We start from the raw sequence: 27,692 nt of genomic DNA on the forward strand, positions 1-27,692 counted from the left end.
GTTAAGTGATTATATATGGTGACAATGTCTAGCTGTACAGGTACATAGGTAGGGAACAGAGAGACTAACTGATAGATGTAGATAGGCAGAAAGGCATAACGCGCACACACACGTTGAGACAGGTCTCCTTTAGGATACAATTTACTGCTAACAGAGAATCAAATCTTGAACCGATGCTTTCCCACTGCTATTATGCAGAGGACATTTAAAAAATAATAAACACTATTTTCCTTTCCATCCATCGGAGAGTCCTGTTCAAAAGCTGGTTTTCATACTAGAGTCCAAATATCAAAGTAAGGCAGAGAGCGGCGGGGTTTTAACAGACAAGTGCAGCGCCGGAACAATAAGGCGTTTGTTGGGGGCGGCGGTGTTTTAAAGGAGGCTTCACAGGGAACTGTCAGGGCTAAGAATAGCGAGCCAATGGGCTAGCTGCTGCAGAGAGCCCGATCCCCAAGCTGTGAGGACACGGCACAGGCAAGTGGAGCTGTACTCCAGAGGCACTGCTGGCCAACACGTCTTGAGTCCTTCCCTAAAGCGGGAGCAGCAAGATCTCACAGAAAGCAAGCTGCAGCCCAGGAGCTCCCAGACTCTGCCTCCCTCAGGATGATGCGCTGAACTTTACAAAAGTTTTGCAAAGAGCTGGGGTGGGGGGGGGTGGGGGGTGGGGGGGGGAGAAAAAACTTTTTTTTCTCGGACGATAGGAGAGACCTAGGGGGAAGTCGTGTGTACATCCTTGTACCTGCGTTATGGAAATGAGCCCGAAGCGACTGAAGTGGCTCTTGCCTCTGTGGTTGTTACTCGGTTGGTTCAGTGGGGTCCACCTGAGGAGCCCGAGTTGCCATGAAGTGCGGACCGCTTTCCAACTCCGACAGATCGGACCACTGAACTTCGTGCCGGACTTTCCCGGGAGAGGTTAGTTTGGAGAGAGAGAGAGAAAAAATACAATCTCAAAAACCATCTAAGTTATCTAAAAAAAAACAAAAAAACTGCGGATGCTGGAAATCCAAAACAAAAACAGAATTACCTGGAAAAACTCAGCAGGTCTGGCAGCATCGGCGGAGAAGAAAAGAGTTGACGTTTCGACTCCTCATGACCCTTCGACAGAACTTGAGTTCGAGTCCAGGAAAGAGCTGAAATATTTCAGCTCTTTCCTGGACTCGAGCTCAAGTTCTGTCGAAGGGTCATGAGGACTCGTAACGTCAACTCTTTTCTTCTCCGCCGATGCTGCCAGACCTGCTGAGTTTTTCCAGGTAATTCTGTTTTTGATCTAAGTTATCTAGCTTTGTCAAACCTCTACAGATCTATTACGCTTACATCTTAAATTTTTTGCTTGCCAACAACATTTCAGCAATTGTGATGTTCCATTTGCATTAAAAGGTTTGCAAAATCGTGGTTTTATATTCGGTTGCAAATGTGGATTTTTTGGGGGGGCTATAATCTCTTCCTGAGGTGTCAGCTTCCAGTGTGCCCCACTCATATTGTCTTGTCACATCACTGGGGAAGCTGAGAGAGGTCAGTGGGGGGTTAATTGGGACAAACAGCGTGATCAAGATGTTGACAGTGTCCATCCAGCCAAACTGTCACAGCCTTTTAAATAAATGACTGCAACTTACTTCACTTTGACCCAAACCCTCTGCACTGTGATTCATAACAGTGTTCACTGCCAGTCACCCATTACAGACTCTGGGAGGAGGTGGGAGGAGATGGGAAGGAGGGAAGAGGAGGGAGAGGGGGAGGAGGAGGAAGGGAGAGGGAAGGAGGAGGAGGTTGGGGAGGATAAGGGGGAAAGGAGAGGGGTGGGAGCCGGTGAGAGGAAAGGTAGGGGGGAATGAGGAAGATGGAGGCAAGGAGGGGAGAGAGGAGGAGGGGAAGGATGAGAGAGGAGAGGGTGATGAAAGCATGGTGAGTGGGAGGGAGGAATGGTGAGGAGGGGAGAAGGGAAGAGGGGGTGAGTAGGATGGGAAAAGGGGTGGGAGTGAGGAAAAGGATGTAGGGAGGAAGTGGGAGAGTTGAAAGGAGGAGAAGAAGGGGGAGGAAGGCCAGGGAGGGAATGAGTAACCTGTTAATGCCAATAGTTACTCTGAATGTAGCCCAGGTTCTGCTTTTGAATGAAGCCAAACATTTTGAATTTATCACTGTTGCTGTTGTCAGTGTTTGTTATTGGTTTCTGCCTTTCTAAATGTAAACCCTTTAATTCAATGTCAAGGCAATTGAAATGCTACAACAATCCCCATTGTGTTGCTTAATTCATATTATTGGAGATTTCATGTTTCTTTAGATGTAAGTTTGCATTGCTGGGGGAGATGCATTGTGCTCTGCTAGGTATAGTTAGGTGTGTGGGAATTAAAGGGGAAGATCTGAGCTTTACTCTCTGTGAGTGATCAAAAAAACCCCATGTTAGCACACAATTTGATTCTCCTGTTCACTGCGGCTGAAGAGTAGAGTAATTTCTGGTTCCTTTGCCCTGTCACCTCTTCTTCCCCTTCTCTGATGACTATTGCTTGGGTATGTTGCTATGGCACTGACACCATGGCCAAGTGGCCTTTCCTTACCCAGGGGCCAGATGGCAAATGCTCACAGGGTAGTCTGTGGATGAAGGGCTTACCTTATGAAGCAATGTTGAACAGGTGGGGCTATTCCTATTGGAGTTTAGAAAAATGAGAGGTGATCTTATTGAAACATATAAGATCCCGAGGGGACTTGATAGGATAGATACTAGGAGGATGTTTCCACCTGTGGGAGAGGCTAGCAGACATAGTTTAAGAGTAAGAGGTCTCACTTTTAAAATGGGGATGAGGAGAATCTCTTCCCTCAGAGAGTTATTAGTCTGTGGAATTCTCTTCCCCAGAAAGTAGTGGAGGCTGGGTCATTGAATTTATTCAAGGCTGGGTTAGGTAGATTTTTGATTGACAAGGGAGTCATGGATTATGGGGGGGAAACAGGAAAGTAGAGTTGAGACTTCAGTCAAATCAGCCATGATCTTATTGAATGGCAGAGCAGGCTTGAAGGGTAGAATGGCCTATTCCTGCTCCGAAGTCCTATGTTTCTATATTAATTTGTTCCTATTCAGCCACAGGGTGCTTAGCAGCTGAGATATGTGTGGTCATTATTGATTGTTGTACACTTCCCAACAGGGGGTGCCAGATATCAGTTGGGACCCTTGCCTGAATCCTTCCTCCTCCACACACTCTCTCCCTTAACTTGAAGCAATCATAATGTTTGAAATTAGCTAACTCAGCACAGATTGAAGCTGGAGCCTGGGGCTTCCCTGCTCAGCGTGACTGTTTCACCCTGCATTAACCCAGGGATTGGGGCAGGAGTTCGGAGCTTTAGGGATGTCAAGTTTCGGAAAAATATTTTGCTGCGGTAGTATTTTTGCAGGGAGCTAAGCATTTATTCTTATCTGGGTCTGCCAGCACCCACACTTTCTACCCACTATGTGACTGGCAGCCTTTGCCCAAACTGACGTCTACTGGGGAAACCTTTCCACGTCATTGGAAACCTGACCAGCCTAGTACGTCCCTCAAAGCTTTAAAAGTGTTTTTCTCCCTGAACTGTTTTGACTCATACTTATACTGAGAAACTGGAAGTGAGTTAAACTGTCCCCAGTTATTACAATCAATTGCAGGATCATACAGGCACCATTCAGCCCGTTATGCCTGTGTCAGCTCTTTGAAAAAGCAAAATAATTAATCCCACACCCTGGCTCTGCCAGGCTCTGCTTTCTAGATCATGATAAACCGCCACATAAATTTGTTCTTGTTTGACTTAAATCTTAAATCTTTATCCTCTGGCTGCCTACAGTGGGAACAGTTTCACCTTATTCACTCTGTCAAAACTCTTCATAATTTTGAACACCTCATGATAAATCTGCCATTAAAAGAAGGGTGTGGGACTATTCTGTTCAATTGTAGGAGCATCACTGGTTGAGACTGGGACTCGGGAATAAACAGAATGAGAAAAACTACTTTTAGTTGCCCAGACCCAAGTGTTGGAGTCTTGAATGTGGTCCCAGATATCATTCCTATTGTTTTTAACTGTTTTTATTTATAATTTGGTTCCAAGGATGAGGCTGGGGTAATCGTTGTGTCACAGTGTTGCAGCTGGAGTCGGGGAGAAGATAGCATTAGTTTACCGTGCTCCAATTACAGGACACAATCCAGTGTTGTTTGATGCAACCCCTCACACTGGCCACTGAGTGAGGACAGGACATAACTGTGATTCCTCCTATAGTCCGATAGACTGTAGACATTCGGCAAGTGATTTTGGGTCTAAGGATTAGCATTTATATAGCGTCTTTCACATTCTCAGGATAATCCAAAGCTCTTTATAGCCACTGAACTTTCTGAAATGTTGTGGCTGGTCTAACGGAGGAAACGCAGCAACTGATTTGTGCACAGCAAGCCCCCACAAACAGCAACATGATAATGACCAGATAATCTGTTTCAATGATGTTGTTTAAGGGATAAATATTAGCCATGATAATAGTTCATGGGATCTTTAACACCCACCTGAGAGAAAAAATAGGGCCTTGGTTTAATGTCTCATCTGAAAGACAGTACCTCTGACAGTAGCGCACTTCTACAATGCTGCACTCTAGTGTCAGCCTAGATTTTGTGATCAAGCCTCAACTTGTACCTGCAACTTTGGGGGACTCAAAGGCAGGAGTGATACATTGAGCTATAGCTGGTATTGTGCTACGTTTCACTGTGGCTTCAGGACCCTGTTGAGGGGGCAAAAAACTGGTCCTAAGGCCGCACTTACTCGCTGATTTCACTGGAGGCGGCCTCATGCAGGCCTGCCATCCAATTGAGGATGGTAGGTGGGCTGCTGATGCTGCCAGCCCAATCAGAGGGCCTGACAGCTCTGTATTCTCAGCGGTGGCATTGGGGGAAGTGATTGCTGCTGAGGCAAAGTAAGTTTAAAATAAAATTTAGGGGGTTGAGGGCAGTAGGCACCCACAGGATAGAAAGAAAATCCCTCTGGGCAGACTCTGGGGCCTGTGGAGCCTGCCTTTCCTCCAGGCAGTCCTATCTCTGGGTCATGGAACCAATAGCTCCAATGCCCCCTGACCCTGGCACCCTGCCACCCCAGCCCCTGGCAGCTGCAGGGAGGCCGTTTCCATAAGGATGCCCCCCCGCCCCCCCACCACATAGCCAGTGACAAACTTCTGCTGTGGCAGGACTGTGTTTTTTCTGCCCCCCCCCCCACCACCACCACCTCTGATCCCACCACCTGACGGCTGTCAAAGTACAGTCCACTCTGCTTACTGCCTCATTCGTCCCACAGAGAACGTGTCATCACTTGGTGCCAGTCCAAGATGAAACCATTTTCACTGACCTGTCGTCACCCTTTGTCATTTGGTGGCCCTCACCCCCTCTGCTTTTACCCTGGCTGCATTTTATTTGCTCCTAATTGTTTTGCTCTTCTCTCCACTGTAAGTAGACTGTCCAAAATTAGGCCCATTCAGTGAGTTAAACATCTCCCTAGTCCTGACAAGTTTCAAAACAATTTTTTGAAATGTTTGCACATTTTTATTAGGGCTTTTCCTCCCTTATTTTAAGGGCCTTTTAGTGCACAACTTGCACTTATAATAGAAAAACGCCCAAAGCTGCTTTATTTTGGCATAAGAAATAAAAAAAAACTTTTCACCACATCAGAGAGTACCAAAGCGTTTTACAGCCAATTAAGTACTTTTAAAATGTCATCACTGTTGTAATGTAGGGGAACATAACACCCAATTTGCACACAGCAAGCTCCCACCAACAACAGTGTGCTCATGACCAGATATTCTGTTTTTAATGGTGGTGGTTAAGGAACAAATATTGGCCAGGACACCATGGAGATCTCCCCTGCTCTTCTTGGAATAGTGCCATCAGACCTTTTAGATCCTCCTGAGAGGGCAGGCAAGATCTCAGTTTAATGCCTCATCTAAAAGACAGCACCTCTGCGCATGTGGCACTCCCTCAGTAGTGCACCGAGTTATTGTTCTTCCTAAGCTCCAGGGCGTACAGCTGCGCAGCAACAGGAACTCATTGCAAAGGGAACCACCTGGCCATGCATAACCATGCCCCATCTTCACCCCCCCCACCAGGACTGTATGAGGGCTCTCATTTCACAGGCCCCCTCCTTGAACTCTTTTTCTGGTACATTGATGACTGTATCCGTGCCATTTCTTGCTCAGTGCCGGAACTGGAAAACTTCATAAACTTTACTTCCAATTTCCATTCTTCTCTCACCTTTACATGGTCCATCTCCAACCCTTCCCTTTCCTCCTCTACTCAGCTGTCTCCATTTCTGGGGATAGGCTATCAACTAATATTCATTATAAGGTCACTGACTCTCAGAGCCACTTTGAGTACACTTCCTCACACCCTGTTTCCTGTAAGGATTCCATTCCATTCTCCCAGTTTCTCTGTCTTTGTCGTATCTGTTCTGACGATACTGCCTTCCACACCAGCCCCCAGGATATGTTCTCCTTTTACCTCAACTATGGATTCTTCCCACCATGGTTGACAGGGCCCTCAACTATGGCCAACCTATTTCCTGTACATCTGTCCTCACCCTCCTCTCCCTCCCAGAACTACGACAAGGTTCCCCTTGTCCTCACCTTCAATCCCATCAGCCTCTGCATCCAACAGATCATCCTGTGCTATTTCTGCCACCCTTAGCATGATGACACTGTCAAACACATCTCCCCCCCCCCCCCCCCCCCCCCCCACTTAGCATTCCAAAGGGACCATTTCCTCCACAACATGCTGGTCCACTCCTCAACCACCCCCAACACCTCATCCCCTTCTCATGGCACCTTCCCATGCAAACGCAAGAGATGTAACCTCTGCACTTTTACCTTCTATCGCCTTACTGTCCAAGGCCCCAAAAACTCCTGCCAGGTGAAAAAGCAGCTTACATGTACATAGGCTGTATTTGCTACTCACAATGTAGTCTCCTCTATATTGGGGAGACCCAACACAGATTGGGTGATGGCTTTATGAATCGCTCTGGTGGCTTGCAATTTTCATTCCCCCCTTGCTCTCACACTGACATCTGTATCCTCGACCTGCTGCAGTGTTCCGATGAAGCTCAACCCAAGCTTGAGGAACAGCACTTGATCTTTTGATTAGGGACTTTACAGCCTTCTGGATTCAATATTGAGTTCAACAATTTCAGACCATAAACTCTATGCCTCCATTTTGTTTCTGCTTATTTTTTGGCTGCCTGTCTTTACCTTTTTTTTTGTTTTTGCTTTCAAACATGACTTCATGATTGTGCCATTCACACACACCCTGGACAAATCATTTGTTTCCTTACTACAACCATTACCAATCAATTTTCATTTTGTACCATGAAATTTGTTTTGTTAGCTGATCTCTCCTGCCCTCCAACCAACACAGACATTCACTTTTTTGTTCTTCCCCTCCCAACTTCACCATCTCAGAAGCTCTCAATCTCAACCGTTAACTCTGTTTCTCTCCCCATAGATGCTGTCAGACCTGCTGAGTGTTTCCAGAACCTTCTATTTTTATATGCGCAACCAGTGTTCTTTTTAAGATGTGCGACAGCATAACAGTCTTAAAGGGACAGGGCAGCACAACAAGCAGGCTGCATAATGGGAAGAAAAACTGAAGGGATCAATCATTGAGGTGTCAGTTTAGATTAGGTCAACGGTTCCCGAACTGTGAATTGTGACCCCAATTGGGGTTGCAGAAACAATGAATAGGGTTGCAAAAAATTAAATCATGTTAATCTCACAGTCTTCAGAATACATAATGAATTGCAGTCAGCGTTTGACAACCCTCCAGGAACGGCCGGGATTCTCCTGGAATCAGCACCAATCTCCCAGTGGCCAAAGAAAGCCTTCCGGAAGATTTTTACAACAATGTCTCGTGTTGACCCCATTGCGTGAGTTGAGCTGGCTTGGTCCACAAGAATCATTAGCACTCCCAGGAACTGGAGGGAGCGTCCAGTGGTGCCAGCTGGGAAATGTAGTTTGTCTACCCTTGCATGGCAGAGAGCAGGGAACCGGATGCAGAGCAGACTACAACTCTCAGAGGACACTGCAGCCAGGGGTGGGACGGGGGGGATGGTTTAGGGGTTGGTGGTGGGAGGCGATATGACTTGTCACAAGTTGGGTTAAACCTTGAGAGTAGTGACTGAATACAGCTGTGATAGAGGGTAAGTAGCAGCTCAGATTGCCGCAGAGCATTTCTGCAGTCTTAGGGTCTTATGCCGACAGTAATTTCTGGGTAACAATTGATAAAAGGTGTTATCTCAAACCTTGCTAGAAAAATAACAGCAAGTTCATGCCGCATGCTATTACTAATGCACAAATCAACCAGCATGAGCTACGTCATGAGTTGCTAATCATCAGGACTTGCTAGGCAATTTGCTCCAATCTGCTGTTTGCCTTGCACAAACAGCACCTTATTTGCATTCTTGATTAACACACTAACTGCTCATTAAACTCGCAGCAGAAAGTTCCAGCTCATACTTAGAGCATAAATACCCTTTCTGCAACATCATAATTTCTAATGCAACCTCCCCTGCAGAAAGAGAACAATTTAAACAATTCATTCTGTGCAGTCTCATTCCTACATGCAGTAAATTGTTGCTAGAGATCTGGAAAATTTCAAATGTTAAACTGTAAAGAGCATGAAATTGATCAGGGGCAGCCTGGGCTGGAATGGAATGTTGAATGGTGTTCTGATTCCAGTTCCATTGGAGAATTAGAATTCCAATCTGGAATGTCTCTGTCTGTGCCAATTGCGGGTTTGCAGGTGTAACTGTGTAGAAAGCAGGCCGAGCACGGACAAGGCTTAGCAAAGGGCTTTATTATATACAGCTTGAGATTTACTTGTTGCTGATGTTTCCAGCATCTTTCCTCCTCCCGCCCCTTGTTATTTGACAGCACTAAGAGGAGTTTGGGCAGGATTTCTCTTTATGTATCTCTGTTTTCACAGCCAACTCATAGAACCTGCTCATATCATGCCATTGGCTTTCCATAATGTAACTTCTGACAACGTCTCCTGGAATTATGTCCAGCCTGAGTTTGCAACTTGAATTGCAGAGTGAAATGCATGATGTGACAACATACTTATTACATTTTGAGTAGGAATCAAGCCCCACCAATCATATTTCTGTGTGATGTCTGTTACCGATACAGGACACCCATGCAATTGGTGCATCGATCCCTGGGATTGCAGAATTGCAACACGGATGCCCATGTTTCTCATTGGGCTTGGGGAGTACATAAAATAATAATGTTTTACAGAGTTCTTCAAAAGCACAGATTTTCACATTTATATGCTGATCTATGTTGATCTATAATACATGAACTTTAATAGTTATATACTGAATGTTATTATGCTCTTTTATTGCTGTTTTGTTTTTGTTGGTGTTTGGGATTGTACTAATTTTCAAATGTTAAAATGGAATCATTTTGAAAATCATTTGGGAGGTGCTGTGTTAGGTGGCCAAATATCTGGAGTGGGAATTGAACCCACAACCTTGTAACTCAGGTTTGGGTATGCTATGAGGTGAGTCAAGGTTAGAAGTGGAATTATGGCAAATAGGGGAAGACTGCCTCACTGACTACTGTTTTCCTCTGTTGGTTTCTGTCCACAACAACACAGCTGCGTACAAGGATTCTATGGTCTGGGTGAATGTAAACCAACAAGTTACAGCACTCTCAGTAAGCTTTGGAAAGCCTCGTTGAGTTTAGGGTGAAATATGAGGCCTGAGATAAAATCCATTGATGGAATTCCAGGCCTGTGACCTGTGTTTTGGCAATCACTGTTCTTGCGTCTATCTATTTACAATAAGGGCAGTTGGTTTATAGTGACTGAGCAAATGGTTCTGTTGCTGCTTGGAAGTTCTGGGATTGACTTCAATGATTAGGTCCAGTTTTTTTTTAGGGTGGCTTTAGGGTTTTGTTGGCAGTTATGATTGACTTCCCCGGGCGGAATTTCTCAGGAAACTCACAGCTGAAATTCTGCCAAGTTAGCAATTGCCACATGTTCTTTTTGCAGCAGATCTCATGCTTGCTGCGTTTTAAAGCCTTGTCAGATCCTGTCTATTCTGTTGAGCAGAGTTTCCTTGGGCACTATGTGGCTGCAGTATAAAGCCTTTCGTACTATAGCTGCTGTGGTGTAAAGGCTTGTTAGGCACCGTATCTATGTTAGGGTTACACCTCTTAACTAATTGGGCTAATTAGTAAGTTTGCAGCCGACACTAAGGTTGTAGGAGTTGCAGATAGTGAAGAGGATTGTCAAAGGATACAACTGGATATAGATCAGTTGGAGACTTGGGCAGAGAAATGGCAGATGGAGTTTAATCCGGACAAATACGAGGTAATGCATTTTGAAAGGTTTAATACAGGCAGGAATTATACAATAAATGGCAGAACCCTTAAGTGCATTGACGGGCGGAGGGTTCTGGGTGTACAGGTCCACAGGTCACTGAAAGTGGCAACGCAGGTGGATAAGGTATTCAGGAAGGCATATGGCATGCTTGCCTTCATTGGCGGGGGTATTGAGTATAAAATCTGGTAAGTCATGCTGCAGCTGTATAGAACCTTGGTTAGGCCACACTATTGCATGCAGTTCTGGTCGCCACATTACCAGAAGGATATGGAGGCATTGGAGAGGGTGCAGAGGAGGTTTACCAAGATGCTGCCTTGTCTGGAGGTTATTAGCTATGAGGAGAAGTTGGAAAAACTCGGATTGTTCTCACTAGAGATTGAGGAGCGACTTGATAGAAGTTTACAAAATTATGAGTGGCGTGGACAGAGTAGATTGTCAGAAGCTTTATCCCAGGGTGGAAGAGTTCAATTGCTAGGGGACATAGATTTAAGGTGAGAGGAGAAAACTATGGAGGAAATGTGCGGGGCAAGTTTTTTGCGCAGAGGGTAGTGAGTTCCTGAAATTTGCTGCCAGAGGAGGTGGTGGAAGCAGGTACGATAGTGGTGTTTAAGAGGCAGCTTAACAAATACATGAATAGGATGGGAATGGAGGGATATGGACCCTGGAAGTGCAAAATGTTTTAGTTGACGGGCAATATGATCGGCACAGGCTTGGAGGGCCGAAGGGCCTGTTTCTGTGCTGTACTTTTCTTTGTTCTTTGTTCAGAGAACATGGTGTTAAAGAACAATGTCACTGCAGTGTCCCTTCATTGTAAAACTAGCCCCTAGACTTGACTGATGACACAGTGTCATTGTGCATATATGAATTTTCTAAACCTGCTGACATACCCATGTGCAACATATGTTGGGCAAATTGGGAGTTCTATATTCTCAGGAATTTTGACAGGACCCTTCCTGTTGTTTGTCAGGTTATCTGTAGTATTTTGTTTTATTGTTGTGAGGAGTTATTAAGTTTCTGCCTGTTTGGATAGTACTGACCTAGGTGTAATACTAACCTGTTCAGACTGGTGGGGAGAGGTTCCCTGGTTATTGTGTGTAGTGGTATTGTAAATAAAAAAAATTTCTCTGGTTGGGAATCATAAAGAAACACATGATTCCGGTTTGGCAAGAGTTATTAACCAACAGAAATCCTGCTTTTAAATTTGTGAAGCTGCTATGCGCTGTTAGCGGATGAAATTCATCTCCATAGAATTGCCCTCCCCGTCTCCAAGTCTGATGTCATTTTGCATTGAATTATCTGCCCTCAGCCAGGGGAGTGGTAGGGCTAAGGAAGTGTAGTTAATCTCCCATCCCCGCAGCAAGAGAAAATCAGCCGCTGATCATGCTAGAACCTGTAGAAATGTCAGATGGGGACCAGGTTATTGTGGGTGATGGGGTGATGCAAGTGGCAATGCCTGATCAAATTGACGAGCCCAACAACATTCACTCTCTTAAGAATACATAAGAAGAATTTTTGCTGGGGTGAGGTACAGGGGGCTGCTATCAGCCACACCCCATACTGTGGCAGTGATTTAAGAGGATGACAGGAGGACGTATTTTGTGTCTGTGTGTGTGTAGGTAGGGAGGGTGGGTGGAGGAGCAGAGAAACAGAGAGCCTGCGCATCCTCAGAAATTGCAAGTGGGCCTCACTTGTTAACACTGAGAGTATGCACAACTTTCCTTTTGTTAACCAGATGTCTGACAGATGCAGAAAGGAGCCACCATGTTTTCAGTCTCCAATTAGGGTCCTGAAGAATCTACATGCACCTGCAAGATTTATGTTTGCTTAAACTCAAAGAGGGTGAACTCTTGATGGGATAATAAAAATGGGAGGAGGCCATTTATCCTGTTCCATTCTTATTTGGTCCTCAGTTCCATTTGATTTTGTGATCCTTCAATTCATATTCCTTGGATACCATTATCCAACATAAATCTATCGATCTCTGTTTTGAATTCTTCTGTTAGCCCTCAATATCCATAGCTTTTTGGAGGAGTGAGTTCCAGATTTCCAGTACCTTTTCATATTTTTCTCCTAAATAGCCTGTCTCTAATTTTAAGATTGTGCTATCTTGTTCTGTATCCGGAGAAAAGTTTCTCTGTATTTGCCCTATCAAATCCCTTAATCATTTTAAACACTGATTAGATCACCCTTCAACCAAGGTGATTGAGTGAGGCTGCAGAGTGATGGCTTGCAGATCTAGTGTCAGAGTGCAGGGAGATAGCTGTGATAGATGGAAGGGGTGGTAGGATACCAGGTTGAAGAGGGAGTTGGACACAGTGGGGTGGGTGGAGACCAATGTGTTGTCAGTGCACCACAATGGTCCACAATCCTCAAGTCAGGAAAAGGGCCAAATAGACTATGCTGACCAGGAGTTTGCTAACCTTCTGTCTGTAGTTCACTTCAGGCACATAGGAAGGGTCTCATACACCCAGTGCTTTTTGATGCTGTGGCAGAGGAGAAGAGGAACCACCCAGGGCCAGGCTCAGCTATGGCCACAAGGGGCGGCACAAAGGGTAACGACTCTGGCAACCAGAGGCCAGTGAGATGCTAAGCATGGCACATAACCAAATCTATCACACATGGTTTAAATACCTGCAAATGTCAGAGATGGCGGAGGATGTCGTGGCACTCAGTCACTGACTTATATCAGCTCCTGCAGGAAGCCCTATGACCCCGTGGAATGGGAGGCAATCTTATACTAGTAGCCTTAAAAGTCACTGCCGCCTTGAATTTCCAAGCCACGAGGGTCATTCCAGGGCTCCATGGTGGACATGTGTGGCATCTTCCAGTCAGCCACACAGCGATGCAGGAGGGGGTTTGCCAATGCCATGTTTAAAAGGGCCAATGGGCGATTCACCAGGGGCCTTGAGAGCCAGGCAGCCAGGGCTGTTGGGTTCGGCCCCATTGCTGGATTTCCCCAAGGGCAAGGGGCAATTAATTGAGTCCATGTGGCGCCGAGAGCTCCCTGGGAATTGGCAGCAGCATTCATAAATCTCAAGGGGTTTCATTCCATCAGTGTGCCGCTGGCTTGTGATCACCGCAAACGAAGCCTACAGGTTTCTGCTCACTCCCCAGGGAGCTCTTATGATCCCTACACCCTCAGTCAGGTGCCACAGCCGCACAACTGCAAGGAGTGCTCCTAGGGACAGGGGATATCTTCACAAGACCTGGATCATGACGTCTATGCAAAACCCAGCAGAGGAGGGGTACAATGCCGTCCAGGCCTCAACAAGGGCAACAATAAATAGGCCATTGGACTGCTGAAGATGAGGTTCTGCTGCCTCAGCCACTCAGACAGAGCACTGCAGTATGCACGACAGAGAGTCTCCAGGATCACTGTGGTCTGCTAAACCCTACACAAACTTGTGCAGCAGAGGAATGAGGAATTGCCAACTGGAGAGATGGAGGAGCCAGATTCATCCTCCGACCAGGATGAAGGGGAAGAATCAGAAAACTCTGAAGTGATGCATGGTACAGCTCCAGCTACAGATTCCAAGGCGATGAACGAATGCCAGACAGGTTGTGACACCCTCAGTGAATCCTGATTTCAGCCAGACTGAGGCCCCATCAGGACCCCTTGATGTCTGCTCAACAAATGTCGCTGTGGAAGTATCATTACATCAGGCACACCCCCTCTGGGCCAACCTACAGGCCCGCAGCCGCTGGCACCTCGAAGAGAAAAGGCTGCAGGCCCTTGGCATAAACAAGCTCATGTGCAAGGTCCCATCTAAGCCTCACATACTTCTGACTAGTAAGGAGGTCGCATTTTAGAGTTTGAAGCAAGAATATTATTCATTTTGTTCATACTTGCAGATATAGTGGGTGGGAGGGTGACAGATGGGCAGTTTTCTGCCTATGCAGCATTGAAACAGCTGTTCAGGGTATCTATGCAGTCTTGGCCATGGAAGAAACATTCACTTCATGGCCTGACAGACTGTTAACCAGCCACTTCTTCACATTGTTCTCCAAGGGAAGAGTGTGAAGATACGAAAAAAAAACAACACCCAGGGTGCAAAAACAGGACATTCTGTCAGCATTGTTCACATCAGTTTGACTAGGGATTAGAAGAAGCTGTGAGTAACCAGTGCAGTGTACTCAGGTTTGCTTTAAGAAAATTGAGTCTTGAGTGGAGTCACACAATGTAAACTCAGAGGCATTTCTCCATAACGTTTACTTTTATTTATTCATGGGATGTGGGCATTGCTGGCTAGGCCAGCATTTATTACCCATTCCTAATTGCGTTTAAGAAGGTGGTGGTGAGCCACCATCTTGAACCGCTGCAATCAGGTGGTGTAGGTACACCCACAGTACTGTTAGGAAGGGAGTTCCAGGATTTTTACCCAGCGACAATGAAGGAATGGCGATATATTTCTAAGCCAGGATTGTGTATGGCTTGGAGGGGAACTTGCAGGTGATGATGTTCCCATGTGTCTCTTGCTCTTGTCCTTCTAGATGGTAGAGGTCACAGGTTTGGGAGGTGCTGTTGAAGGAGGTTTGGCAAGTTGCTGCAGTGCATCTTGTGTATGGTAAACACTGCTGCTACCGTGCATCGATGGTAGAGGGACTGAATGTTTAAGGTGGTGAATGGGTTGCCAATCAAGTGGGCTGCTTTGACCTGGATGGTGTCAAACATCTTGTTCATTGTGAGAGCTGCACTCGGTCAAGCAAGTGGGGATTGTTCCAACACACTCCTGACTTGTATCTTGTAGATGGTGGACAGGCTTTAAGGAGTCAGGAGGTGAGTTACTCGACACAGAATTCCCAGCCTCTTACCTGCTCTTGTAGCCACAGTATTTATATGGCTGGTTCAGTTAATTTTCTGTAAGGTTCTCTCTTGTTGGAGATGCTTATTGCCTGGAACTTGTATGGAAAGAATGTTACTTCCCACTATCAGCCTCTATGTCTGGGAGGGTAGTAGGTGGTAATCAGGTCTTGCTGCTTGCAGGCACAGTCTGCTTCATTATCTGAGGAGTGGGAATGAAAGTGAACATTGTGCAAACATCAGCAAACATCCCCACTTCTGACCTGAGGATGGGGGAAGTTCATTGATGAAGCAGCTGAAGATGGTTGGGCCTAGGATACTACCCTGATGAACCTGCAGTGATGTCATGGGACAGACAACCACAGTCATCTTCCTTTGTGCTGATATGATTCCAATCAGTAGAGAGTCTTCAGTTTTACTAGGCTTCCTTGATGTTAAATTCGGTCAAATGCTGCCTTGCCCAGGGTAGTCACTCGCACCTCACCTCTGGAGTTCAGCTCTTCTTTCTATGTTTGGACCAAGGCTATAATGTGGTCAGGAGCTGACTGGCCCTGAAAGAACCCAAACGGAGCATTGGTGAGCAGGATACTGGTGGGTAACTTAATAGCACTGTTGATGACACCTTTCATTGCTTTGCTAATGATTGAGATTAGACCAATGGGATGATAATTGATCAGATTGGATTTGTCCTGTCTTTTGTGAACATACTCAGACATACCCCAGGTAATTTTCTACATTGTCATGTAGCTGTACATTGTTGTAGCTGTACTGGAACAGTTTGGCTAGAGGTGCATCTAGGTCTGTAGCTTCAGTACCACTGTCGGGATGTTGTTGGACCCCATGGCCTTTGCAGTATCCAGTACCTTCAGTCATTTCTTGATATCCTGTGGAGTGAATTGAATTGGCTGAAGACTGAGATCTGTGATGAAGGGTTTTGATGAAGAAGAGAGTAATGATTTCTTTCCTCCCTTTTTTTGGCTCTCTCACCACCTGTTACAGGCTGATCCTGGCAGATATGTTCTTCAGAACTCAGATGGTACTGAGCCACTCTTGGTGATGGACATTGAAGTCCTGCACCCAGAATACCTTCTGTGCTCTTGTTACTCTTAGTGCTTCTTCCAAGTAATGTTCAACATGGAGAAGTACTGATTCATCAGCCAAAAGAGGGTAGTAAGAAGTAATCAGCAAGAGATTTTGTTGCCCATGTTTAACCTGATGCCATGGCACTTCATGGGGCCAAGAATCAATGTTGAGAACTCCAAGGTCATCTGTCTCTTGACTGTAACACTGTGCTGCCACCTTTGGTGGGTCTATCCTGCCGGTGGTACAGAACATACCCAGGATGGTGATAAGGACAGAAGAAAATAAGACAAGAGCAGGAAAAGACCATACAGCCCATCGAGCCTGCTCCACCATTCCATATGATCATGGTTGATCTTGGGCTTCAACTCCACTTTCTCACCCATTCCCTATATCCCTTGATTCCATGAGAGAACACAAAATTGTCTATCCCAGCCTTAAATATGTTCAATGATCGAGCACCCACAACGCTCTTGGTTAGAGAATTCCAAAAATTTACAACCCTTTGAGTGAGGAAATCTGTCCTCATCACAGTCCTAAATGATCAGCCCCTTATCCTGATAATATGCTGCCTTATTCTAGATTCTCCAGCCAGGGGAAACAACCTCCCAGCATCTACCCCATCAAGCTCCTTCAGAATGTTGAATATTTCAATGATATTGCCTCTCATTCTTCTGAACTCTAGGGAATATAGACCCAATTTATTCAGCCTTTTCAACATAGGACAACCCTTCCATCCCAGGGACCAGTCTAGTAAACATAGAAACATAGAACATAGGAGCAGGAGTAGGCCATTTGGCCCTTCGAGCCTGCTCCGCCATTAATATGACCATGGCTGCTCATCCAACTCAATAGCCTGCTCCCGCTTTCTCCCCACATCCTTTCCCTTTCGCCCCAAGAGCTATATCTAACCCCTTCTTGAAAACATACAATGTTTTGGCCTCAACTACTTTCTGTGGTAGTGAATTCCACAGGCTCACTACTCTCTGGGTGAAGAAATTTCTCCTCATCTCAGTCCTAAATGGTCCACCCTGCATCGTCAGACTGTGACCCCTGGCTCTGGATTCCCCCACCATCAGGAACATCCATCCTGCATCTACCCTGTCTAGTCCTGTTAGAATTTTATAGGTTTCTATGAGATCCCCCTCATTCTTCTGAACTCCAGCGAATATAATCCTAACCGACTCAATCTCTCCCCATATGTCAGTCCCGCCATTCCAGGAATCAGTCTGGGTAAACCTTCACTGCATTCCCTCTATAGCAAGAACATCCTTCCTCAGATAAAGAGACCAAAACTGCACACCTTGTTCCAGGTATGGTCTCACCAAGGCCCTGTATAAATGCAGCAAGACATCCCTACTCCTGTACTCGAATCCTCTGGCTATGAAGGCCAACATACCATTTGCCTTCTTTACCGCATGCTGCACCTGCATGCTTACCTTCAGTGACTGGTACGAGGACACCCAGGTCTCGTTGCACATTCCCCTCTCTCAATTTATAGCCATTCAGATAATAATCTGCCTTCCTATTTTTGCTACCAAAGTGGATAACCTCACATTTATCCGCATTATACTGCATCTGTCATGCATTTGCCCACTCACTCAGCTTGTCCAAATCACCTATAATTCCCTGTTTTCTCTCTACCTCCCTTTTTAAACAGTGGGGTTACAGTAACTTTAGTAAATCTCTCTACTGCCTTCTATGCAAGTATTTCCTTCCTTAAATATGGACACCAAATTTGCACACAGTATTCCAAACGTGACACTAAAGTGACACTCCATGGGGCCAAGAGTCAATGTTGAAGATTCCAAAGTCCCCTCTCTCTTGACTATAACACTGTTCTGCCACCTCTGGTGAGTCTGTCCTACCAGTGGGACTCACTAAAGCCCCATTCAGTTGTAGCAAGACTTCTTTATTCTTATATTCAATCACTTTACAATAAAGAGCAAAATGCCATTTGCTTTCCTAATTGCTCACTGTACCTTGCTGGTGATAGGAGGAATCTAGGGCATTGGCTATTTGACTATGTCATACTGTGCTCAACTTGGCTTTTGGACAACTTTCCTCAATTTTGCCACAGGTCCAGAGATCTTAGTGAGGAAAACTTTGCATGGTCACCTGGGCAGGGTATGACTTTGTCATTTCCGATGTCAAAGCCTGTGCAGCACTCTCTGTCCAGTTTTATTCTTCTTCGACTTTTCTGAAAATGTTTGGTACACCTGAATGGACTGCTAGGCCATTTCAGAGGGCAGATAAAAGAGTCAACCACATTGACAGATTGGGTAAAGGGCATTAGGTGAAACAGACGGGTTTTTATGACAATCTAGTTGTTTCATGGTCACCATTACTGAGACTTGATTGATTCCAGATTTTTATTAATTATTTGAATGTAAATTCTTCGGCTGTCAGGATGGAATTTGAAGAATTGTCTTCAGAACATTCCTCCAGGCTTCTGGATTACTATTCCAGTAACATTACCATGAAGCTAGCATACTTGTTCCCCAGGACATACTCACTTGAGAGCAATTCAAGATGCAGAAATAGCAGAAAGAGAGAATGAGTGATCATTTGGAGGGAGACTGCAGCCCTATGCTGGTGGACGTCAGGAGTAGAAGAATGGTAGTATTGGGAGATTTCTATAGTTAGCAGTACAGACAGACCTATTTTGCAGTCATAATCAGGACCCTGAAACTTTGTGGTTTCTCTGGTACCAAGGTGAAAAACATCAAGATCTGGTGAATAAATCTCTGGGAAAGATGGAAGGGCAGCCAATGACATAAATGGAAGTAAGTTTAGATCTTGGAAAGGGAGTTTAAGAAGTTATCCACTCAATTAAGCAACAAAGCCACAAAGGTAGTCAACCCTAGTGCATTTTTGTGCCAAGTGCTGCGCAGATTAAGTACAGGTTCTTGTACGGTTCTTGTAGATTGATGACTTGGTTGGTTTCAGACTGGGCTCGATGGTCCTTCAGGATTCAGTGTCAAGACAGTTTAATAGTGTTGACGGGTGATTTATCTGTTCTCCTGGAGGTAGCGGCTGCTGGGTTGATTCTTAAAATGCTTCCTGCGGCATGTGGATGGTCAAACAACAAGCAGGGCTCAAGCTTGCAGGCTGAATGGAGAGAGAGAGAGAGAGAGAATGTACCCACTCAGGACCCTGCTTCATTGGCATTCCCCCTTCTGTTCTGTGGCCCAAAGAAAAGCAGTTTCTTAAACACAAAAGAGGGAATTGATTAGCTCATCACACAACCCCTTCTCACCAACTGCCCAGCTACCCAAAAATGGTCACAGCAAGTTGATTCCAGATCCATGGTTTGACATGATTATATTATATACGGATGAGTTCCTTTTGCAGCCAGCGTCCACTGTCCAAAGCGATTATTGCTAATGCTTGGTCCTGAACCAGTTGGGTACACAAGTGATTGGATGTTTTGTGAAAGGGCCAGCAGGTGGTCCATTCACACTCCTTCAAGGTGATTGTCTCTGATGAGGTTTTCTAGACAGGCTGACTCCATTTTAATGTCTTTGGAATTTATAAGGGGTAATGATGTAGATGTTCGGCCATGTTATCAGCTGCTATCTTAATGCTGCTGTTCAGTCTTTTTAAAACTCAACCAGTGGTTTTCAGCCCAATAAATACATAAAGTCATTTTTGACATGAAGCATGGCTTTATGACAGTACCAATGTCTTTGTGGAGAGGGGAAATAGAGTAGTGGAGGAAGGATTTAAACTTAAGATAGCATGTAGGTGGAGCAAGCCTAGGCTTAAGCCTGGAGAGGAGAGTAGGTTTAATGAAACTGTTGAAATAGATAAGGCCTGGCTGACTAAATATTACCAGAGGAAAAGGTAATAAATAGACAGAGTAAGAAAATAAAAAGCTAAGGAATATCAAAAGAAAATCCAGAAACTAGAATGAGAATAAGGGTAAATATTCTAAAAAAAAATTGAGAATCAGGATTGAGGAATTTATGTGAATGCACAAAGCATTCAAAGCAAAATTGGTAGAGTTGGAAGCATTAGTAATTATGGAAACATGATGAAGGATCTTCCATTAAATGGAGTGACCAAAGCATTCAAATGTGTAATTCTTTGAATGTTTGAAAGCAGTTAGATAACTCCAGCTGAAGGCCATAGCATTTTGAGTTTTATAATTAGGGGCACAGAAACAAGAGTAAATGCAAAATTATACATTTGTATCAAACATTCTTTGGGCCATTATTGGAATACCATGTGCAATCTTGGACTTAGCATGGTAGAAACAACATTACAATTGTAGGGAGTGTATAGCACGGATTCACCAGGGTGATAGCAGGCAACATTAGTTTGAGCAGAGATGTGAGATACTGAATGCACTTCTGATACAGTTGGTAAAGGTTAAGACAAGATTTATTGGAGCTTTTAAAGGTCCAAAGATTATGAAGGGCTTGTTAGAGTGAATAGAGAGGGACTGTTTACACTTGTTAGCGACAAGGGACCTCGTTAATTTAACTTTGTCACTGAGAGCAAGGGAAGATGTTAGAAGAACAACCTTGCATGGAAAGTTGTTGGAGAATGAAATGCTTTGCTACAGGGAGTGTACCATTGTATCATTTAAAGGGAAAAATATTTGAAGCTAAGGAAGATACAGAGCTACAGGGAGAGGGTGAGGCAGTTGGATTAGTTTTGGACTGCTCTAGTTGGCCCTGTTCTGTGCTGTAAACTGCTACGCTTCTAAACCTAACCTCCTCGCCAATTCCCCTCCCAGCAGAGAGTGGTGAATATTTGAAATGCTCTGGAGGACAAAAATACACTCAACAGTTCTAATTATCCTCTTGATTCCTGCAAATGGAGCTCAGTAGGCAACCAGTTGGGATTAGAGTAAAAAGACATAGACTAAAATAATTCTGAGATTGCACTGCTGGGGATTAGAGGTTGGCGAGAAAGGACAGAGTTGGCAACAGGCCAGGCTTGAAAAATGAAAGGCCGGTTTTACAAATGGGCACTACTGGCACTGAAATAACCTTGTGATTACTGTCAAGTTGCACTACAGATATATCCTTTCTAGTGTGATTTGTGAACTGTCTGAATTGGTTTTGCCTTGGTTTGTTCAGCTGATGCTGTTCCTGCAGTGTTTTGTACTGGAGTGATCAGAGCATGGAATATCCCATCACTAATGGCCTTCTGATAGCCCATTTGATGAATGCATCATCCATTGTAGAATAGGGCGGTCCAGACTGCCACTATCACCAGCTGCCAGACTGACTGCTGAGAAAATCTTTACCAGGCCAGTGAATAATGCACACAGCTTTTGGATCCTGGTAAAACTTTAAGTTTTGTAATAAATACTTGAGATGCTTTTTGGTGCATGCTGACATTTGCAGCCTGTGTATGGAAAGTTTAATGATTACAGGATGGGATGGCTGTTAGGTGGGAGTGGGGTGGGGAATGGGTAGGGCTTGGTGTGAGAAACTCATTTAATTTGAAGACAGGGTTAATTAATTGTACAGCCCTCTTAATTGGCTTTTCAGTTGCTGGTGCCCAAGTTAGGAGGTACGGTGGCAGCCTGTCACATACAAATCAAGACCGTCTGACTGCCAGACAACTCTATTGAAAGCAATAGGAATTCCTGCTGTTAAAGGCAATAAGATAAATGGAGACTCAGACTGAAGCAGTAACTCAGTACAGTAGAATCAGCTTTCAGCAAATGCCTGAAGCTGTTGCTGTTTAAATGGCTTTCTGGTGGGTAATTACCCATTACTGTTCAGAACCCTCTATGGCCTCACCAGTTCTTATCTCTGTAATCTCCTCCAGTCCTACAGTCCTCCAAGAACTCTGTTCTCCTGCAATTCCTGGCCTCTTGGGTCTCCCTGATTTCCTTTCCCCTTAATGCCTTCAGATGAGCTTGGGAATTCTCTTCCTAAACCTCTCCCCCCTCCACCTCCCCTTTTTACTTTCAGACGATCCACAAAACCTACCTCTTTAACCAAGCTTTTAGTCACCTGTCCTAATTTCTCATTGTGTAACTCAGTGTCAAATTTTCTTTGATAATGCTCCTTGGGAAGTGAAGTGCCTTAGGATATTTTATAAAGTTTGAAGGATCTATTAAATGCAAGTTGTATATGAGCATATCATCTGGTTCTATGTGACTGTTTTTTCATTTTGTATGTTTTGGACAATGTTCTCCTCCTTCTCCTCCTCCTTCCACTCATAGAAGTGCTCACCCTATGCTTGGGTACGGTGTCACAAGTGCCATCAACCCTCCTTGGCCAAGTGATCTTGTGTGAGCCTAAGTGGTGGCATGCCATTTGGGTGTAGTGGGCACCATAATTGATCAATTTACTAACATTTGCAAATTTGTGGCGGCTTTATGTCCAAGGGTGATCTGTCCATCTACCCACATTCACCTGTTCTGTTCCTCCTTTGATTTTGCACTTGGCAGCACTCCTTGATTTCAAATGCATTTTCATCAACGTTTACTTTGTTTAATGTCTTTAGTCAGTGTCAGGACGGTTTGGGAGGTCATGACCTACCCCTATCATTTTGAGGTTAACTAACATGACTTTGTTGGGCCACCTGCACCTTGCCCCCAGGAAACACTTGTCACCAGTCTTTGGCTGCAAATCTGTGCAATTCCCAGCTCCGGATGAGGTCTGACAGCAGTCCCCAGGTCCCACTTTGGTCCCTTTCCTAGCAAGTCAGCAACAGAGTTCAGTGCATCTAATTGGCCAAATTAGCTCCACCACTGTCTGGTGACTGTAAGGAGCACATATTCTTTGTAATTCTTCCTTTTATTGAAATACATCTGAAAAGGGGGTCAAAATGATAAAATGGTCAATCAGTAGCTGCATCCTCAAGGACTATTTACTGTTCCTACAGGGAAGAGAATCCCTTTATCCAGGTATCAAGAGATTATTTCTCATAATGACTGATTATTGTATCCTAGTGTTTGGTAGTTAGTAGCAGTTATTGGCTATAAGCCTGCTTATCAATATTGATATAATTCTTTAATGCATCTGTTCTGGGATGTTTTATGTGCAACGTTGCAGCTTAATGGGTTACCAGGGAGTAGTAATTGGGTACAGCCAGTTCTTTGCAACTCTGCAGAAAGAGTGCCTGTGAGCAGCATTGAAAGCTAGCATGCACAGTAAAGTGTCATTGGTGTATATATATGAACCTCATTGCAGCCTTGTAGTTTGCAAGACATGTCTTGTGATGGTAAGTGGCTTGTTTTGTTAAGAGGTGTAAGAGCACAAATTGCCCCAGCCCATTGTTTTTTTTTAAATTTTTCCATGGGATGTGGGCATCACTGGCAAGGTCAGCCTTTAGTGCTCATCCCTAATCGCCCTTGAATTGTGTGGCTTGCTAGGTCATTGCAGAGGGCAGTTAAGAGTCAAGCACATTGCTGTGTCTGGAATCTTATGTAGGCCAGACCAGGTAAGGATGGGCAGATTTCCTTCCTTAAAGGATACTAGTGAATCAGATGGATTTTTACAACAATCGATGATAGTTTCACGGACTAGCTTTCATTTTCAGATTTTTATTAATTAACTTTAAACTCCACCAGTTGCTGTGGTGGGATTCAAACCCAGGTCCCCAGAGCATTAGTCTGGTCCTTGGGATTACTAGTCCAGTAACATTGTTACTACACCACTGTCTTCCAAGTATTGGTGGGTACTGTTAAGACCGGTTCCCGGACAAGGCCCCCCAATTTGTTACGATCCCAGATGAGATACCGCAAATTTTTATGCTCCTGGGTGAGAAGGGATAAACTGGCTCCCTTTCTTTATTCAACCCCCTCAGTTGGTCGCAACAAGATTAATTTAAAAAAGGATTTCTTCCCTTTTGGATACCTTTTCCCAGTCCAAATGTATTATGTTTTAAAAGGAACCAATTTAACCAAGCTTTCTTGAGTTAAAGAAAGAGTGAGTTTATTAGTTACTAAAATGTGAGAAGAAATAATAAAAATGCAACACACATACATATAGGTTAGAAATGAGAAATGAGCCCAGAAATAAAAGTTTAAAAAGCTATACGAATCAATCTTTGGGCTTGTCCATGAGGAGTAGATGGTGTGGCTGTTTAAGTTGGATGATTCGGCAGAGCTGACTTTGGCAGTTGAGCAGTTGGTAAGAAGCGCATGGTCAGTGAGGGGAGACTTTGTCCTGAGTGAGACAGAGTCCAAGTGAGTATATTTGGGAATTTGGTTCAAAGTGGGAATTTGGTGCATAGGGGGAAAGAGGTGTGTAAGGTAAGGTTTAGCAAGAAGTAAAATATGTCGAGTGGGGAGTTCAATGAAGGGCAGGGAGGAAGTGTTTTTCTTTCTCTTCCACTCTTTTTCAGCTACCGATATTTTAATTTCCACTTTGGTGCAGCAGAAGAAGTTAAACCAGTAACTGGTATTATTAGTTTTATCAGTATTGTAAAGTTTACTGGCAGTGCCAAAACCCATTGGGAGGTGTAGGCGTTATTAATTATAATTAACAATTATGATGAAGAGTCATACAGACTCGAAACGTTAACTCTGTCTTCCTCTCCACGGAAGCTGTCAGACCTGCTGAGTTTTTCCAGCAATTTTTGTTTTTGTTTCAGATTTCCCACATCCACAGTATTTTGCTTTTATATTAATTGATGCATATTAATGCATATGCAGGATGTGGGAGCTTCTGGATACTGGTGTGATTTAGGGCAAACACATCTGCAGTGTTTGTGGCTTCAGGAACTTCGGCTCTGAGCTATTGAGCTGGAGGCTGAACTGCAGACACTGCAGCATATCAGAGAGGGGGAAAGTTACCTGGACACTTCATTCCAGGAGGCGGCCACACTCCTTAGGATACAGTCTTTTGATTTGGTCAGGGACAGGAGGGTGTGACTGCAAGTGAGGCAGGTAAGGGGACCCAGTGGGCAGGAGTGCAGGATCTTCGGTCCTTGTAATTGTCCAACAGGTTTGAGGTTTTTTCAGTGTTCTGTCGAAGGGTCATGAGGACTCGAAACGTCAACTCTTTTCTTCTCCGCCAATGCTGCCAGACCTGCTGAGTTTTTCCAGGTAATTCTGTTTTTGTTGAGGTTTTTTCAGCTTGTTTGGATGACAGCGAGAGCTGCAGGGTGAATGAGCTAACTGGCTATGACACCATGGTACAGGAAGCTATTCGAGAGGGGGATGTTACAAGGAATGTAGTGGTAGTGGGAGACAGTATAGTCAGAGGGATTGACACTGTTCTTTGCAGCAAAGAGCATGAGTCCAGATGGCTATGTTTCCTGCATGGTGCCAGGGTTTGGGACATCTGCCTGAGGCTGGAGAGGAACTTGCAGTGGCTGGGTGGGGTGGGGGGTGGGGGGTGGGGGGGGGGGGGGGGGGGGGGGGGGGGGTGGGGTTGTGGGGAGGACCAATCGTCATAGTCCATGTTGGTACCAACGACATAGGCAGGACAAAGAAGGAGGTTCTGCATAGTCAGGATGAGGAGTTTGGCACCAAATTATGAAGCAGAACTTCAAAGGTCATAATCTCTGGATTATTACCTGAGCCACATGCAAATTGGAATAGGGCAAATCAGATTAGGGAGATGAATGCATGGCTCAAAGACTGGTGTGGGAGAAGTGTGCTCTGGCTCGTGGGGCACTGGCACCAATACTGGGGAAAGTGGGATCTATACGGTTAGGACAGTCCACACCTGAACTGTGCTGGAACCAGTGTTCTTGTGAGCCGCGTAACTAGGGAAGTAGAGAGAGTTTTAAACTAAGTAGTGGGGGCAAGAATACAAATCTGGGAGGATGTGGTAAATCAAAGAGTAGAGACAAGGCAAAAGAGAAAGGTATTATTATGGGAAATGAAAAACAGACGATGACAGGAAGGGATAGAGAGTACAAACCTAACATAAATTAACAGATGAGACTAGAGGTTATAAAAAGAATAAAAGGATAAAACTAAAGACTCTGTATCTGAATGCACAAAGCATTCAAAACAAAACAGATGAACTGAGAGTGCACATAGAAATAAATAATTACGATTTGATAGCCATTACAGAGACATGGCTGCAGGAGGATATGGATTGGCTCCTGAATATTAAAGGATATAGGACATTTAGGAAGGACAGGAAGCAAGGGAAAGGTGGAGGGGTGGCTCTGTTAGTTAATGATGGTATTAGCACAGTAGAGAGGGTTGACCTAAGTTAAGGAAACCAGGATGTGGAAACGTTTTGGGTAGAGATGAGAAATGATAAAGGCAAGAAGTCACTTGTGGGAGTCGTTTACAGGCCCCCCAATAGTAACCGCATGGTAGGAGCATAATGGAGGAAATAATGGGAACTTGTCAGAAAGGCACGGCAATTATCATGGGGGATTTTAATTTACATATACGGCAGGATTTCCCCCCCTCTTGGGGGGGAAGTTGAAGTGCGGGTGCACCTCTGATCGGCGCCCCCAATCGGGGGTGCGCCGCCATTTAATGTGGGCAGGCCAATTTAGGTCCATCCAGCGTGATGTCCGCATGGAAGCGCTATGCGCTCCCTGTGCGGGTGGGGTGGGGGGAGGGTGGAATCCCTAAACCTGAGAGTATGCTTTTTCGCGCATGCTCACGAAAGAGCGGACTCATGTCTCTGAGGCTAAGTGCTGCCTTAGGGAGATCGTCTCTACTGTACAAATTATTAAAAATAGAAACAAAAAAATCCCTGACATGTTCCCTCATGTGACACTGTCACATGAGTTGGGACATGTCCATAACTTTTTAAAAAACTTCAATTAAAATTTTTAAAACCCTACATGAAACCTCACACCGCTAGTGGGTGAGGTTTCATGCTTTTTCTAATTCCCGCCAAGGCTCCTGGCCTGCTCGCTAACCTTAAGGTTGGACGGGCGGGTCCATTAATTATTTTAATGACTCCGTCAATGACCTCAATTGGCCTTTGATAGGTTGGCGGGCGCGCAGCTGATTTTGCTGAGCCCCCGTCTACCTGAAAACTTAAATGGGGTGCGAGGATGGGAGTTCCGCCCAATGTCATCCCTCGTCATTTTACGCGTCGGCGAGCGGGCCCCTCCCCCCACTTGCCGACAGGAAAGTCCTGCCCATAGTCTTGAAGAGTCAGATGGGCAAAGGTAGCCTAGATGAGGGCAATTATGAGGGCATGAAAGCTGAGCTGGCTAAAGTGAATTGCCAAATTAGGTTAAGGATCGGTCAATGCAGTGGTAAACATTAAAGAGGATATTTCAGATTACACAGAATAGATACATTCCAATGAGTAAGAAAAGGTCCAAGGGATGCACACACAATCTGTGGTTAACTAGAAAGGTTAAAGACAATATCAAACTTAAAGAAAAAGTATATAATTATGCAAAGATAGGTGGAAGGCCAGAAGATTGGACAGAATATAAGGAACAGCAAAGAATGACAAAAAGATTAATAAGGAGCGAAGAGTTAGAGTACAAGAGAAAGCTAGCCAGAAATATAAAAACGGATAGTAAGAGTTTCTATAAATATT

The 27,692-nt window shown here is 44.8% G+C and overlaps 1 protein-coding gene across 2 annotated transcripts in view; it reads left to right on the forward strand.

Annotated features, from left to right (window-relative positions):
- The first annotated feature begins 695 nt into the window (after nt 1–695).
- gpc5b (glypican 5b) overlaps nt 696–27,692 on the forward strand; it is a 575,096-nt gene continuing 548,099 nt past the window's right edge. For both annotated transcript variants that reach the window (XM_041178181.1, XM_041178189.1), the window contains exon 1: nt 696–912. In XM_041178181.1, coding sequence (XP_041034115.1) covers nt 747–912 — 166 coding nt within the window. In that variant the 5' untranslated portion in view covers nt 696–746. The remainder of the gene's footprint in view (nt 913–27,692) is intronic.

Source organism: Carcharodon carcharias, chromosome 2 (assembly GCF_017639515.1).
Source record: "Carcharodon carcharias isolate sCarCar2 chromosome 2, sCarCar2.pri, whole genome shotgun sequence".
Taxonomy (NCBI): domain Eukaryota; kingdom Metazoa; phylum Chordata; class Chondrichthyes; order Lamniformes; family Lamnidae; genus Carcharodon; species Carcharodon carcharias.